The 17,925-nt window shown below is 44.2% G+C and overlaps 1 protein-coding gene across 14 annotated transcripts in view; it reads right to left on the reverse strand.

Annotated features, from left to right (window-relative positions):
• The window catches only part of DCAF1 (DDB1 and CUL4 associated factor 1), a 466,661-nt gene that overhangs the window by 296,008 nt on the left and 152,728 nt on the right, over positions 1 to 17,925 (reverse strand). For all 14 annotated transcript variants that reach the window (XM_029599562.1, XM_029599550.1, XM_029599554.1 and 11 more), the window contains one exon: positions 10,041 to 10,154. In XM_029599562.1, coding sequence (XP_029455422.1) covers positions 10,041 to 10,154 — 114 coding nt within the window. The remainder of the gene's footprint in view (positions 1 to 10,040; positions 10,155 to 17,925) is intronic.

The following is a 17,925-nucleotide window of genomic DNA, read 5'->3' on the forward strand; positions in this document are numbered from 1 at the left end:
TATATAAGTTAAACTGTTGTTCTATGATTCTAGAAGGTCGGCTACCTCTCACTTTTCACTAGTTAGGGACGGTGGGGGAGCACTGTTAGTTATTACTTTCCTCCTCAAGTTGTGGTACGATGGATCTGCCAGGTAGCGTAAGCAGATCCAAGCAAAGGGTGGGGCGGGTGGGGGGGGAGGAGGGGAGGTGGGGGGAGGGGAGGCAGGTGGACAGAATAAGGGGACAGGCAAACTTTGGGAAACATGTATATGTATATCCTGATTCAGGTGTGAATGTGTGTGTGTTCATGACAGAGATGTCTTGAGGAGGGGGGGAGCTGTGGAAAGCATATGCTGCTCCAGTCATACTGCGGAATGCGGGTGATTTCGCCAAGCTGACATAATGACGACAATCCGTATTGTATCCCTTAATGTGAAGGGATTAAATACCCCTCATAAGCGGCGTCATTTGTATAAAGAATTGGGGCAGCTACGGGCTGATATAGCCTTTATACAGGAAACTCATTTGAAGGCTAGGTATTTATTTATTTATTTATATAATTTATATACCGGAGGTTCCTGTATAATATACATATCACCCCGGTTTACAAGGAACAGTAACTATCGCTACATTTAGCGGTTTACATAGAACAGAATTAGGAAAAACGTTTTTACAATTGAACAAATGAAGTAAGCAAGTTTTTCCATTGAACAAACGAAGTGAACAAGTTTTAACATATAACAAAAACTAATCAAAGTAAGCAAATAGTGTATAATATTAGACCGTTAATAAACATGCAGTTAAATAAATCAATAAATAAGGTATGAGTCCCTAATGTCATCAAATGCTTATCCGTATCAATATTACTCAGCTTGTACTCGTCACTCTAAGTACACGGGGGTGGGCATACTCCTGGCACGATCCTTGGTCTTTGAGCATAAGGGATGTGTGCGAGACCCCTTGGGGCGGTACCTTATTCTTACTATTGCTATAAATGGGGTTCTGTACACCATTCTCAACTTATATGCCCCGAATAGAGACCAGGGGATCTTTTTCGACCAGATGCATTCTTTGCTCACTACTCACGGCCAAGGTTATACACTGATGGGTGGTGATTTCAATCTGGTGCGGTGTCCTTCTGTGGATGCTTCTAGGGGTTACGTGTCTGCTTCTAGTGCTCACAGAGCAAAACTACAGGAATTGATGGACCAATGGCTGCTACTGGATGTGTGGCGAACGTTTTATCCCAGATCACGTTCCTACACCTTCTACTCATCACCCCATGCCTTATACACCAGAATTGATTACTTTTTGTCGGATAAGGGGCTTTTCAATCACATAAAAAAAGCTGAAATTAATCCTGTAGTATGGTCGGATCATGCTGCGGTGTGTATAGATGTTGAGCTATGTGGGTATGATGCTGGCCTCAAATTTTGGCGTTTGAATGAGGCCTTGCTGGGGGATGCGGACTTCAATGAGGGCCTCATCTCACACATCAAGTCCTTCTTTGACATCAACGATACTGGTGAGGTTTCACCACCAGTGGTTTGGGATACCTTTAAGGCCTATCTTAGAGGATTATTGATTTCAAGGGGGGCATATATTAAAAAAAGAGACGCCAGGGCTGCTCAAGAGCTCAGAGACACCATAACTCTTTTGACCCACCAACATCAGACCACTGGTGCAGGGAATGTCTTAACAAGACTTACTAAGGCGAGGGAAGATTTGCTGAGATTGGAAACCCAAAAAATCAATCATCATATGTTATTAACGAGGCAAGAATATTTCGAGGGTGGGAATAAAGCAGGGAAGCAATTGGCCAATAAACTGAAAAAACTTCAGTATCAAAATAATATTGCCAAGATTAAAAGCGAAACTGATGCCATATTTACCTCCAACACCGAAATTCGCAAGCGGTTCCTGGAGTTCTATTCAAAGTTATATGGCAATAACAGGGACATACATCAGACTCATGTAGATGAATATCTGTCTGATACACCTCTACCTTGCTTATCTCATGAAGCGCAAAGGGAGTTGGAGGCCGAAATTACCACGGTCGAAATTTTGGAAAGCATCCGATCCATGAAATCAGGGAAATCGCCTGGCCCAGATGGCTTGACAGCCAAATTCTATAAACAATTTGGCCCCTATATGGTGGCCCAATTGCAAAAAGTATATAACTCCTTGAGGGGTGGAGAATCTCTGGGGGCCCAAGCAAACTTAGCGGGAATCACGGTTCTACTTAAACCGGGGCGTGACCCTGCGAATTGTGGCTCCTATCGCCCGATTTCCTTAATTAATTTGGACCTTAAAATTCTAGCGAGAATACTGGCGGGGCGTATGAACAGATATATTCTTACTATTATCCACCAAGACCAAGCGGGATTTATGCCAGGGAGAATGGCCGGAGACAACATCCGTAAACTAGTTAATTTACTATGGATAGCACATGACCGACAAGACGAATCTCTGCTCCTTTCTATGGACGCAGAGAAAGCGTTTGATATGGTCCACTGGCCCTTTTTATTTGGGGTCTTAAGGCGGATGGGGTTTGGTCCCTATTTCTGCGCATGGCTTCATAAATTATATGAGCATCCCAGAGCGTGCCTTAAGATAAATGGCGGGTACTCGGACAGCTTTGAAGTTGAAAGGGGCACGAGACAAGGGTGCCCCCTTTCTCCCCTGCTCTTCGCTATTTTCTTAGAGCCATTGGCGATCCGCATTCGTAACAATGTTGACATTAAAGGTTTCGAGGTGGGCGGGCAATGTTATAAACTTTGTCTTTTTGCGGACAACATTATTTTCACTGTCCGGGACCCTCATCAATCCTTAACGACTATTGAACAAGAAATTAGACAGTTTAGTGGGGCCTCGGGCTACAAAGTCAACTGGGATAAATCCGAAATCTTAAATGTTTCCTGCTCCCAGGGGTCGGTACAGGCTCTGAAGCCATTACATCCCTTTAGATGGGCCACCCAAAAACTCAAATATCTTGGAGTTTACCTGACCTCTCACCCTAAGGATTTATATTCTTCTAACTATTCTCCACTCCTCAATAAAATATTCTTTGATTTGGATAAATGGCATCGGCTGCCGCTCTCTTGGCTAGGCAGAATAGCAACTATTAAGATGAATATCCTACCTAAGCTATTATATCTCTTCCAGTCCCTTCCCATTCCTATACCTGAAGCTGCTATCAAATACTGGCAGTGGCGGTTTTTTGGGTTTATCTGGAACAGAAGGCCGCCCCGAGTAAGCAAACAAGTGTTGTATCAATTTAAGATGGAGGGGGGTCTTGGGGTACCCAATATTCTTCAGTATTATATAGCAGGGCAACTGCGACCGATAGTTGCTTGGCATGACAGTCGAGCTCCTAGGCATTGGGTTTTGATCGAGCAGCAACAGGTGGGGCGAATGAATCTTGCTGCCATCCCCTGGCAGCCGGTTAACACTTGGAGGGAGTGTACGGGCATGTTACCCACCACCAGGCATACATTGTCCTTATGGAAGAAATGGAAACCCAAGGTGGTGGGCGCTAAATCCTACTATTATCTTACCAGTCTTTATCACAATACATCTTTCCCGATAGGTCTTTCAGAGCTAGCTTTCCAGCCCTGGAAACGGAGGGGTATTCTGCGTATGGAACATTTGTGGGGAGACGCTGAATTTCTTAATTTTGCACAAATCAGAGGGAGATTTCATCTTCCGGATACAGAATTTCTCTCTTACAAGCAGCTTTCCCACTTTTGCCAGGCCCATGCGGTCTCCGCGGATCTGAGGGGTGGGAAGACGCTTTTTGAGGGCTACTGTTCAGATCCGCATAAGCATACAGGCTTGCTCTCCAAGATCTATAAATTATTAAACACTAAAAGGGTGGAGCTATCCTCCCATATTAAGGCTTGGCATGGTGATCTCGGTAAGCAGATGGATGAGAATGAATGGGAACAGATATATTTCAATATAAGCAAAGCTTCTGTATCCTCAACGGTAGTGGAGAATGGGTATAAATTACTGTACCGTTGGTACATAACTCCAGACCGCTTAAGGAAAATGTTACCTAATTATGAGGGACTTTGCTGGAGGGGCTGTAATACCCGAGGGACTTTTCTGCATATGTGGTGGGCAGGAGATTGTATTCAACCATTGTGGCGACAGCTGGAGCAATGGATTTCGACTGTCTTGGAAGCGTCCGTGAGCCTCTCAATGGCAGAAGCCCTGTTGAACTCTCACATGGATGGCGAACCCTCTTCCACATCGGAATTTCGTGTACAGGCGTGTACTGCCACCAGGATGGAAATCGCGAGGACATGGAAGGATGGGAAGGGGCCGACGTCTGCATCAGTGCTACACCGGCTTGATCATCTTTGCACTATGTATCGCATAACCGCTGCCAAGCATAAAAGGCTCGGGAACTACCACCAGACTTGGGACTCCTACCTTTGCTGGAGACAAACTTGGTCTACATAGCTCAGTGGTTCTCCCGGACTAATGACTATACACATCTACGCACACACAAGATAGACTATGAGTTCATTTATAGTTTCCAAACTATATTGTTCAGGATTTCTTTTCTATTGGAATTTTGTTGATATTTTTTGCCATGCATTAGTAATTGCCTGAATGGGAGGGAAGGGGATTTCTAGGGGTGATACATGGCAAAACCATAGTGATGCTTCTGTATATGGAGTTACAGACTTTTTGCTGTATTTTATGTTTTAGTCACCAATAAAATTATAAATTAAAAAAAAAAAAAAGAACTTCTAAGACGGAGCCATGAGTCGCCCGAGGCACCACGAAGGCTGGCAGGACATGACGGCTCAGGAGCATAGGAAAGAATTCCATCTGTAGGCAACTCCACGCTCAGGAAAGACGTCATCCGAGGGAGCCGGGCCTGACAGGACCAGAAGGCTCGGAAGTGCTGAAGACACAGGAACAAGACACTAAGGAACCTGGAACATCAGGAAGTGGAAGATCAAGACGAGACACCAGGACACCTAGCCGAGGACCTCAGGCACAAAGACTTGACATGACATGAAGATGAAACGATGAGGAGCTCCACGAAGAAGACCTGACGGAGCTCTGGCAGGCAGGCAGGAGCCTCCAGAGTGAAGTAACTCCGATGCAAGGCAAAGACGTAGTCCGAAGACAGCCCTTAAATAGGGTTAGGCAGGAAATCAGTCCAAAGGTGGGGCCAGCACACTTCCTGTGTCTGGCCCTTTAAATTCTGAAGAGAGGCACGGCCGCACACCTAGGAGGAAGGAAGCAGGAACTGTGCAGGACCATGGACAGCGGTCCTGCACCGACAGTCGTGCATATCAGCAGGGCTGGGTCTGGAGGCAGTCCCCGATGACTGCAGCGGCTCCAGCCGCTGCAGGAGGCCCCGGGGATGGCTCCAGCCGCTAATCCAGGCCGGGGCTTGCAGCCTCTAGCCGCGAAGAATGAAAATGTCATCATCGGTGCTCCGTGCTGCATGGGAGGATGCTGAAAAATCTGCGGCTCCTGCCACGGTGAAGCAGAGCACCAGGGGCGGCCTCTGGGCCGTGAGAACGGGAAGGTCCGCTACTCCAGCCGCACCGGAAGGCCCGACATCGGCGGCATCCGTGCCGCATCGGGTGAAGCAGCAAAGAGGTGAGCAGTGCCTGCTCGTGGGGGGACCCGCGGGCAGGGTCCATGATATTTGTGGAACATTTTATACAACATGTTCATGTGTTTTCTGACATAAAATGATTAATTTTGGAGCACATTCAATCATATTGGCCGTGAGGAAATAGGCAACTTGAACAGGCAAGGATTTACCATATGCAGACAATACAACCAAACAAGTTAATTGTGTATACTTAGTGGAGTACGATATTTTAAGAACTATAACTTAATGGGTTAAATATGTTTAGAACTGCTAACATGGCTGCACTAATGGAGGAAGTGACATGAAAAATGAAGCAATTTGCAGCATGCTTAAAATGTCTTGTGTTCCACAGACTTGCTGGAAAAAGAAGGCATTTCCCTGCAATAGTGTTTGGATGGTGGAGAATGAAATGAGCCCCTAAAGCAAAGAATGGGCTCTTCGAAATGCAATATGTCAGGCAGTTTATGGAAATTCACAGTAAGAAATGAAAATTGGTTCTTACCTGCTAATTTTCGTTCCTGTAGTACTCAGTATCAGTCCAGAGAAGTGGGTTGTGTATCCCTAACAGCAGATGAAGTCAGAGAGCAAAACTTTGGGCACTGCCATATATACTATAGTGCCACCTGCAGTCCCTCAGTATTGACCTGTACCCAAGCCCACCGGTACCAAACTAACATAAGAAGGGACGAAGGGAACTTAGCCAAATGGAACAGCCCTTCGTCCTCAGAATACAGTTAACCGAACCAACGACTAAAAAACTGCTCCATTAACCATGTGTGCAAAAAACGGAGCCCCGTGCAACGAGCAGCAGAAATATAAAAAACTCAGTAAGGCAGTCTTTCAGTAGCTGAAGAAAGGGTCGGGCCTCTGGACTGATCCAGAGTACTACAGGAATGAAAATTAGCAGGTAAGAACCAATTTTCATTTCCCTGTATGTACCAGGATCAGTCCAGAGAAGTGGGATGTACCCAAGCCACCCTACACTGGGCAGGAACCCGAAAGACCCGCAAGCAGAACACTCTCACCGAAGGAAGACCCCTCCGCAGCATGGTCTAGATGATAATGCTTAGTGAAAGTGTGCAAAGAAGACCACACTGCCGCCCTGCAGATTTCCTGAGGTGACAGCAACTGACATTCCGCACAGGAAGTAGCCTGGGCCCTAGTGGAATGAGCGCGGAGGCCCAAGGGAACCTGGCGCCCGCGGGCTATGTACAACGAACAAATGGCTTCTTTAATCCACCGAGAGATGGTTACCCAGCCCCCATAACTGGGTCCTCACCCATAGGGCCCTAAACGGGAGGGGAGTCCTCCACCCGCGAACCACGGTGAGACTCACAACCCCTCCCCCCCCACGAGGGTGGGGGGGGACAGAGTCGGGAGAGCCTGCTAACTCGGAGGAGCAATTGGAACAAAGGGATGCCGCGTTTAATTCCTGCCTGCGTGCTCCACACTCGCGGCAGGAAGCCAATTTAGTTGTTGGTGCCATCTCGAGCCGCACAGCCACGCGGTCCCCAGAACTGCGATCGGGGAAGAGGCCTAGTCAGGCGCGCCGCGCACGCTGCAAACAGTGCGGGAAAACACTAAAACCGCCGAAAAGGCCCCGACGCAGCAACCACGCTGTTTCACTCGATGGTGCTGAAAACATGGTCCGGACACGGCTACCTCCTTTCTTACTCAACCTCCCGGAGCCCCGGGAGTGGAAGAATCAAAGCTCCAACCCCATCTGGCTGCTCCAGCCGACTCCTTACCTCAGAAAAAGACGCCTCACAAAAGCACTGATCTTAAAGTTTGCTTAAAAATAAAAAAAAAAAAGTAAGGAGCCAGCTCAAACAGGGATGGATGGAGCAGCTTCAGAGGTAGGAGGACTAGGAGCCCCTAAGTCTGTAACCCCCGAGTCGAAGCAGGTGAAACTCAATCAGGGGTTCCCAACCCCCCCCCCCCCGGATGCCCGGCTTCCACTGAGGGATGGCCCATGAAGGTGCCTAACACCTCAGGAAGCAATGAGGAAAAAAGAAGAAAGAAAAATAAAACCAAAAGTTCTATCTAACTACACTGAAAATAACTAAGACTGCAGGTAGTGCACCTCTACCAACTGCTGGAGTCAGAGAATACTGAGGGACTGCAGGTGGCACTATATTATATATGGCAGTGCCCAAAGTTTTGCTCTCTGACTCCCTCTGCTGGTAGGGATACACAACCCACTTCTCTGGACTGATCCTGGTACGTACAGGGAAATAGTATTTTTAAGTTTTTATATGCAAGAAACCAAAAGCAAAAATAAGTAATATACTTGGACCCATAATTATACAAATTTGTCTAGCTTAAAGAAGGCTGTAAAGACAATTGCCTGTGGCTAGTATTATGAGATCCACACTAAGATATTAAAGATGCTGGATAAACTATGAATGAATGCGTGGATTGCTGATCTTGTATATAACTGCTTTTTATATCAAACAGATGTAATAAGGAACATCTTTAACAAAAAGGAGAGAGACCTAGGATTAAGAAAAGAAATGAACAGAACTAAAGTTCTCCCTTCCCCAAGGCAAGCTGAAAACAATATAAGAGTCAGTCTGACATTTATTTCAATAAGAGAGAGGAAAGCTATTTTCCATGACAACAGCTTCTTCCACACTGGGTGCAAATAGGGACACAATGATCCTGAAAATTGTATTTTGGCCGGCTGTGTTTTGGGGCAAACTAACAATCCAAGGGGTTTATTCTTAATGGTTTACTAAAAAAAAAAAAAACAAAGCTGTAGTTTGGTATACAAAAGAACAAATCCTCACACCAAATGTTCATCCCAAATAAATATAATGCAATATTTAATACACTGGTCCAAATAAAAATGAACAAATAATGGATACAAGATGGAAATGAGTCTAAGTTACTTTCACAGAGGGATATCATGGAATATACAGAATGGTGTCGCTCTATACTGTAGAACAAATTATCTGAGCACCATGCCCATCTCCAACAATCAAGACAAAAGGGCAAGATAAGATGTGGGTTTGTATGTGAGTACCTGTTTCAAAATACTCTGCCAGTACACTCAAGGTAGACTGTGGTGGAGAGGATAAAGAGAGAGAAAGGCAGATTTAGATGCACTACAGCACCTATCCAGTGGACTATTTGGGATATTATGGCTTCAGAGTAAAACATCCAACCATCACTTTGCAGTGACTTCTCAAGGTGTGAGAAGTCACTGCAAAGAAGACTTGAGGCCTGTTACAATTATCCCTTAACTCTCGTTCATTAGGCTCTTTTTTTTCTGTAAAAGGGCTTAGAACCCAAGGAAATGGATTCAAATAGCTTGCTTTTAACTCCCTTACTTTCAAAACCTTAAACCTATAACCTGCACAAAGTGGCCATGGTTACAACCTGAACATCAATGAGGAGGGTGGCAGTCTGACGTTCAGAAAACAGCCTCACTAGTTTTGGTGGCTGTTTGCATTATAGAAAGCTTGTTGGTAAGACATGGGAGGAAGTCTAAGTGTTGCATTAACCATGGGATGTAAGAACCAAAGAGGAAGGTGACAATGCCTAGAACGGCCAACCAGTTTAAATGATTAAGCTCAGAACTGTAACGGAATCTGAACATGCTTGGAACAGATATAGGCCATGGCAGTACAGAGAAGAAGGACTGGATAAAGAGACACGTGGGGGTAGATGATGCTGATTTAAAAATGGGTATTTATTTGCTCATCTAGCAAACATGGTAGAAACCAGAGAAGACGATAGCAGGGTTGACTGGAGTGGGACACATCTGCCATCATCTTCCACATGCCACACCAACTTCAGTTCTACAGAAAAGTTTTGAATAGAGTGTTGTGCAGGACAGTCAGTAGCACACCACTACTACATAGCTTTCAATTTATTTTTTAGCTGCGGGCCATGTGTTCTAGGACTTTCAGTCCTGTTGACTAATACACAGGCCATTCGATACAAAGTCATGTTAAAATAAAAAAAAAAAGAAAGATCACAAAATCCCTTCATTTACATAAAAGATTGGACCTGATAAAATGAACAAAAATTTTAGTTAAGTATGGCTACAAGTCCTCCAGCTACACCTGCTTGCATTTATCTTCCCCTGCAATGAAAAGCTACCAGGAATAGCCCAGGTAGGAGAATTTTCAAGGGGCCTTTTTACAGGTAAAACAGTCCTGAGTGGAAAAGGGCTCTTTGAAAACTGCCAACCCTCTGAGTGAAAATGTATGTGTGTACTTTTACATGCAGTCACAGGTGGTACTCCGGGGGGGAAAGGAGTCAGGGAAAGGTATTTTACTGTAAAAAGTACAGGTCTGTGAATGTATTTTCCAAATCCATTTTGGGAGAAAATGTCCCCTAAAATCTGCAGGAAAAAAAAGTAATTGCAGACTTTACACTTCTGCACACGGTTTGAAAGCTGCCTGTGAGCAAAGTCTAGTTCAGTACCTTTTCCTGAAACACCACAGCTGTTTCCAGACCTGGCATGATGTCTAGCAGAAGGCGGCATGCTGCAGTGTTCAGCGGAGGCTCTCGGCTTGTCATCACATACGCATTCACCAGCTGTAAGGGTGGAGAGAAGCCACTCAGATAAAGGACAGAACTGTGGGACACTCAACAATAGTCACCACTTCTGAGACCATCGACATGTTCACACAAGAAAAGTTTTCAAAATTCCATTCAAATTCCTAAAGTTAGATTATGCTGCAATTTAAGAGGGCAATGGAGACAGGGAAAGTGACAGAACAATGGAGATGGGAAAACAAGAGAAAATCCATGGAAAACTATTTGGGCTAAAATGATTAGTGTAGAGTTGCTTCCTAAAGTCTTGTAATAATTTTTATAGATATTGTGGTACTTGAGTTTTCAAGACCAGACCCATTGAAGAATGGACCTGTGTGTGGTCTTGAAAGCTCATGTACTATATATAATATTTTTAGTCTTAAATAAGACAACTACAAACTCCAGAATTTTTATCCTCTATTCAACCCTAAAGTGTAGATCTCACCACAAGGGAACTCCTTTCCCATTTGTTTTTAAGGGGGGACCTAGGATGCACATTTTTGGAAAAGACTTTATATTTTTTCAAGCACTCGCATAGGGGGAGAACAATACAGGGAGATTCCGGAGCTGACAAGTAGTACACATACTTTAAAATGTCCCTCTGATGGCATAAATGCTGCAATAAATTCAAAGCTTTACGTGCCTGCATACATTTGCTCTGCGACTCCCAGATCCATTCAGCTTACTGCTTAAAAGATGCTTCTTTACAGTTAATACAGTGCAAGCAGGCTCTAAAGAGGACCAATGTGCTCTGATACAATCACTTCTTACCCTATTACAGATATCAGCTAATTCTGTTCTCACACAGTCTCTGAGCAGTAATCAAAATGGTCGAGTAATGCTCAGCAAATCAGAGGGCCATGTACACTGTAACCACATGGTTTATCTCGTATATTAATTGTATTATATAAATAGAATTTCACAGAAAATAGAATTGTTATAACCATAAGGGTTGTTGTGCCAAATTTTTAATTTGCAAAGAAAAATGTTTGAATGCTCTGTTTGCCACAAGTAAAAACAGGCTATGCAAATGCCAGAGTAGCAAACATTTTATATCATTTTTCCCACCAAAATCAGCTCCAGCAACAGACACTGAAGAAAAGGATGCTTGGTTTTTGAGAAACTTGCTCCACAGTTCAGGCATCAAGTTGCAGTTATGAAAATACTCTTTGCTTAGACTGATTCACAGGACTGCTTTCAGCCTCCATGAGTAAAAAAAGAAAAACAAAATCAGACCAGTGAGAACAGACACATTCCAAATACTAACGTTTTGTGTATTAGTGCTCTAGCATTATATCCTGTAATATTTTACTTCTAGACTTCTCAAGGTGCCATGTGACTTTAAACATTAAGGGCCGGATTTTAAAAGGGTTACATGTGCCAGGCCTATTTTTAAAAAGGCCTGGCAACACACGTGAAGCCCCAGGGCGCGTGCAAGTCCCAGGGCTTGCAAAAAGGGGTAGGGAGAGGGCGGGGCCAGAGGCCATTACCGCTGTCAGAGGATCATGTGCCAGCACACGCGACTTGCACCTGCCTCCGCAAAAGGTAAGATAAAAGTCAGGGAGGGGGTAGGTCAGGCTATTTATTTATTTAGAATTTTTATATACCGACATTCTCGATACACATATCAAATCAGGTCGGTTTCCATAGAACAAGACAGTCGCTGTTAAGGCGTTACATAGAACAAAGATTTTTAGAACATGAGAACGTAAATATTAAACAGAGTTTCTGAACATAAGAACGTGACTATTAAGTAGATATCAATAACATGTCAAACAGTGTTCAAGAGCCATAAAAAATATATACAATAAATAGTGAAATAATTGCGTGTATCAGGTAACATTGTACAAAGAAGAATGGTAAGATCTGAGCATTACGAGAGATGATGAACTAGAGCATCTACAGTGGTGACTAGGGGGAAGGCAGCACGCGCAAGTTATAAAATTGGGTGTACATGTGCGCGCGCCGGGTAGCACGCGCACATTTACGCCCACCTTTTTAAAATCTATCCCTAAATTTACTCACTCTATTACTGCATATCTCAATCAGGTTCTAAAACCAAAGATTAGCTCTTCCCAGAGCTAGTGAGTTACTAACTAGTAAGTTACTGCAGATCTCTCTCACATCCAACCAGCTCACGTCCATAAACTGGTTACCTCTGTATATTTACCCTTCTTTTAGAGTTCAATTCGCCCAAAGCCAAGATTTCAAAAAATATCCAGAAGATATTTGCAGACTTTGCCCAATTAACGTATGAAGATCCTGAAGAAGCATGGTTCAGAAAGCCTGCACATCTCAAAAGATCCATAAACCCTTGTTACACTACATTTTAGGAGTCCCTGCTCTTAGGAGTACATCAGCCTCCTTTCACTAGGCACAAACCTCATTATCCCATTTAAAATGCATGCGTCTCCTCAATAACGAACATTTGTAATACAAAGGGGTTACCATCAAGTATGCTAACTTGTCAGCCTGTAGCCAAATGTATGACAATAAGAAATGCCTACACTCTAAACCCTAATCATACCCTTTAGAAATCTTTTTAATCATTGTCAGCCAAGTAATCCCTTAGGAATCCATAGGAAATGCTGCCATATGCAATGAGTAATTACACAATTCTACAAAAGGCTCATGTGTCTTACATATCTGTCTCTATATAGAGTTGAAGTAAAAAAAGAAAACTGTAAAATATTGGACCTAGAGAAAACTGCAATCTTTATAGGTTGTCAAAGTTTTTATTGGACCCAAAAAAAAAACCGATATAATAGTGCACTTGTCAGCCCAAGACACTGACAGGGACTTGAACTGGGGCCAGCTCAAGAGGTGGGATAAGAGCCCTAATCATTCGACCAGCTAGCAACATGAAGCAGATAAGAAAAGGCTGCAATGAACAGTGTTATAGTCACACCTCTAGATATATGGTTTGGCCAAGGCTGTTAAAAGGGGTTGCTCCCAGCAACCAGAAGGCTACATAGCCTGTTTGCTATTAAATCTCCTGCTGCCTAGCTTCCCTGTTTTCAGATGTCTTGCTGCAAGTTTTCAGCTCCCAACTTCCCATTACCTATTTCACTTCAAATTCCAGTTGTACAGTAGGTCTCATTTGCCAATGTGCCACAAGTTCCTTTTATCCATTCCTCCTTACCAGCTATCCACTAATCCATAATGAGATCAGTGTCTGACCTGATGTGAGCATCCCTGTTATGAACCTGTGCCTCAATGCATAAGCCACACCTGGCCCCTTTTTACTGCTGTATAATATTAATAGTCTGATGATATATTTTGACCACTGTATTGTTGCAAGACGCTCAGTGAGGGAGGCGACACCAAGTACAACATCACACAGGGAATTGTACTCCTGGAAATATGCATTGGAGCCCACCGAAAACTCATAACATTTGGTCTTACTCAACATTAAGAATCACTTGGCTGAGAAAGCATAGCCCTCAAATTGACTGGCATAGTGGGAGGGTAATAGTTCCTTCAGAATTCTGCATCACCTAGCATTTTCTGGGTCCTGATGAATATAAATCCAGGGATGCCATGAACCATTTTTACAAGAACCATATTCAGAGCTCCAGTCCTAGAATTAAAGAAGTAGAGGGATACCAAGATTTTTTTTTTGTTAAAGAAAAATGTTGATTACCTACCCACTCACTGGGATTAGGATCTGTAGCCCGATACCATTGTGTTCTGTGTGTAGACCTATGCAATGTCAGAGCTAGAATTCACCACTCTCTGGAAATACCTTCAAGAGAACCTATAAAAGGTGATCCAACTACCTGGTGAGAGCCCTGGTTCAATTTGTGGGAAAAAAAAAAAAAAATCAAAGGACGTAACCCTTCATCTCTGCATGGAATATCAAAAGCCTTGGACTGCATCATGATTTACAATTTGTACCCACTGCCTCTAGTCTTGGAATTCCTGGACTGGATTCATACTGTATTGGCAAGGACTACAGATGGAACCACAGAAGGTACTAGTCTCAACATACTCATCAGTACCTTAAGACAACCAATTAAGAGACAGTGACTCATGTAGCCCGACAAGCAGGTCATTAGTGCTATTTTTATAAATCCATCTGATTAGAAGAAAAAACACACTTCACTGCAATTCATTTGTTTAGGTTTCTGCTCAGCTTCCATATATTGTCAAATGATGGACACCGTGACCAGGGCTGCGTATAATTAATGCTCCCCACTGAAAATCTTCAAGGTCAAATTATATCATGAAAACTTTAGTTCACACCAAACAGAATGCAGAATTCTCAACTTCACCCTACAGATTTATAATCTGAGTAATGAAAAGCTACATACACTGCTCTCATGTGAAGGAACAAGGCGGCAATTCTTATAAGCCTAACCTCAGCACACGTATAAACAAACATACTTCAAATGAAGACACATATGAAGGTCCAGATGAATTCTAGCTAAGGGAAAATTTGGTTATCATCTAATAATTTTCTTTCCTGAATTACCATGGATCACTCCAGATGAGTGGGTTTTTGCATCCCTCCCAGCAGATGGAGGCAGAGAAAAAAATCTTTGAGGCACTACTACATAACCAAGAGTGCCACTTGCAGTCCCTTGGTATTGACCCTTACCCAAGACAAGCTATCTACTTTAACAAACCCTAATAAACCTTGGGCGAAGAGAGACAAAGTTGGAGCCCCCTGCAAACTAGGGCCCTTTGACTTAACAAAACATATACCAACTATGTACAGTTTTCATCACACTGATCAAATCGAACATCAGCTCAATCAGCTTAGCCATCTCCAGAAGCACCCGAAGAACCAAATTCAAAATTCCATGCCGGCCAGATCTTCCACGCTGGAGGACGCAGATGCTTTGCCCCTCTCAGAAAACGAGCCTCATCAGTATAAGATGCCAGCAGCTTTCCCTGAATCCTGCTGCTCAGGGAACCCAAAGCTGAAACCTGGACCTGAAGGGAATTATACGCTAGCCCCTTAGATAACCTGCACTGCAGAAATTCCAAGATCTGCGGGACGTCCACCTCTCTAAGGGCTGTACTCTATTCAGCAAACACCAGGATTCAAATACTTTCCATACCGGGTCATAAGCCATTGAAGTGGAAAGCCTCCTTGCCTGACGCAGTTGCAATCACCGGCTCCAAATATCCCTTCAAATGGAGCCACCACCTCTCAAAAGACAGGCCGCTAGACAGAAGCGATCCTCCTGGTCTGAAAATACGGGTCCCTGACAAAGTAACCTTGCGAGATGAGCCAAGCGGACTGGTCCATCTACCACGAAATACAGAAGGTCCGCAAACCACAGCCACCACCAGACTCACCCTGCCCGGATGAGTTCTGATGTGCTGCAGCACCTGTCCTACGAGCGGCCATGGAGGAAACATTTACAGCAAGAGGTGTGTCTGCCACTGTTGAACGAGAGTGTCGATGCCCTCTGATCTGACCTCCCGTCTGCGACTGAAAAAGCGATCCATTTTCGCATTCGCCAGAGTCGCAATGAGGTCTATCACTGGTTTGCCCCACCTTGCTTGCAGCAAGGCAAACGCTTCCACCGACAACTCCCTCAGCAGACAGCATCTAGATCTGGGGCAGTAGAAATCCGCTTGCAAGTTGTCCACTCCGGCCACATGAGAAACAGCTAGTTTCTCCAGATGTTTTGCCACCCACAGAACAGCTCCTGCACTTCCAACACCACAAGACGACTCTTCGTACCGCCCTGATGATAGATGTACTGTCATCTCATTGTCCAAGAATACTCACATTAATCTACCCTGAGTGAGCAGAAGAAATGCCAACAAGGCCTTGCACACTGCTCTGGTTTCCAGTCGATTCATCGACCAAGCCACCTCCTCTGGCGACCACTGAGCCTGAGCCGATTTCCCCAGGCAAATTGCCCCCATCCAGAGAGGCTGGCATCCATGGTTACAAGTACCCAGTTGGGCATTTCCAGATCCATTCCCTTCTTGAGATTGTGCTGCGACAGCCATCATGAGAGACTGGATCTGGCATCCTCTGGTAATGGAAGCTGAAATTCCTCCGAAAGTGGATTCCATAGAGATAACAGAGCCCCCTGTAGAGGCTGCATGTGAGCAAAAGTCCATGGCACTAAATCCAGCATAGAAGCCGTGGACTTCAGAACTTGCAGGTAGTCCCAGACCCTGGGCACTGCCATGCTCTGCAACTGAAGCACCTGACTCTGCAATTTGAGGACTCTCTCTGAAGTCAGGAACACCTTCCCCAGTCAGGTATTGAAGCGAGCGCCCAGATACTTCAAGAATTGAGTCGGCTTCAGATGACTCTATGCGAGGTTAGTCACCCAGCCCAATGACCCAGAAGCTGGAGCACCCTCTGGACTGAGCAACCACACTACCTCTGACTTCGCTTGAGTAAGCCAATTGTCCAGGTACGGGTATATCAAGATGCCATCCTTCCTGAGAGCCGCCGCCACTAATACTACAACCATCACCTTTGTGAATGTGCGTGGTGCCATCACTAACTCAAAGGGAAGAGCGCGAATCTGGAACTGTTCTCCCAGAACCATGAATCTCAGAAATAGAAACCACAGCACCCGGAGGGAAGCATTCACCTTCTGCAGATCAAGAATAGGTCAAAAGGTCCCTTCCTTCTTTGGCACCATAAAGTACACCAAATACCTTTAACTACATATAGCTGTTATTAAAAATCACTGTTTGTCTAGATATAAACATTGGGGCCAAAAATTGATGTGGAGTGAATTTTAAAGCAAAACTGAAAGTATTACTGAAACAGCCTTGCTGTAACCAGCTTGGGCAGCAGACTCACAGAACCAGCAGGGAGCAATTAGATCATTTAGGGGCTGTGCTCAGCTAGAACACAGAAAATACTAAAGCTTCTTGTGTCCAGCTAAGTAAAAAAGTTTAACATAGTAAGCCAATCTGGGGGAGGCTATTGTCAAACACAATAGCAGATACAGGGTCCTGAGAGCAACCTTGACCAAGGGTAACTGTTTAACTCCCTCCCACCCCTGGAGTTTTGTTTCTGATATAATCTGCCTGCATACATAATTTGTCACCTTTTATAGGCTGGTAATTTGGTAATTCCTTAAGTGTTATCCATCAAATTTACAAAAATGAGGACTATTCAATGTAACTGCTGTAGAGCCTTTATATTGAGGGTAATCATATGGAAACTTAAGGCTTGCCCCATTTGTTCAGAACTCTCTACCTTGGAAAAGGAACTGGCTGAAGTTAAAGCTGAATTAGCTTCAATAAAGTCCCAGCCACTTTACATTATTCAGGAATTAATTTCCCATTACCTCAGAATAATCAAAAGTCAAGGAAAAAGATTTACTGTGGGCTCAGGAAGGATAAGACCTGTGACCCACAGACACCTGTTACTGACAGCTGTGCAGCCCACTCTACCCCCCACCCCACACACACACACACACACACTCACACAGGGCATTAAGGAACTCAAAAAACAGTATTACAGTGGGCTCTGTAAGAATTAGACCTGTGATCCAGAGACACACACTGTATCAAGTACAAAATGCCTTCTCTGTACTAAATACTGAAGAAGTTCTTGAGAAAAAGATTGAAGTGTTATCTGAAAAGAGAGAAGAAACCCAATGCATACAAAAATTCCAGATCAGAAACCAAGAAAAAAGCTCACTGTGATGGATGACTGTCAGAGGCACTAATCTTTTCCCTTGCACAAATGCAAAGGGAAAAGTGGATAACAAAACTCAACTAAAGAGGTCACAAAAGGAGTCCAGGAACAGCAGTAAACTGAACGAAGAATGCTGGA

Source organism: Rhinatrema bivittatum, chromosome 4, assembly GCF_901001135.1.
Source record: "Rhinatrema bivittatum chromosome 4, aRhiBiv1.1, whole genome shotgun sequence".
Classification (NCBI taxonomy): Eukaryota; Metazoa; Chordata; class Amphibia; order Gymnophiona; family Rhinatrematidae; genus Rhinatrema; species Rhinatrema bivittatum.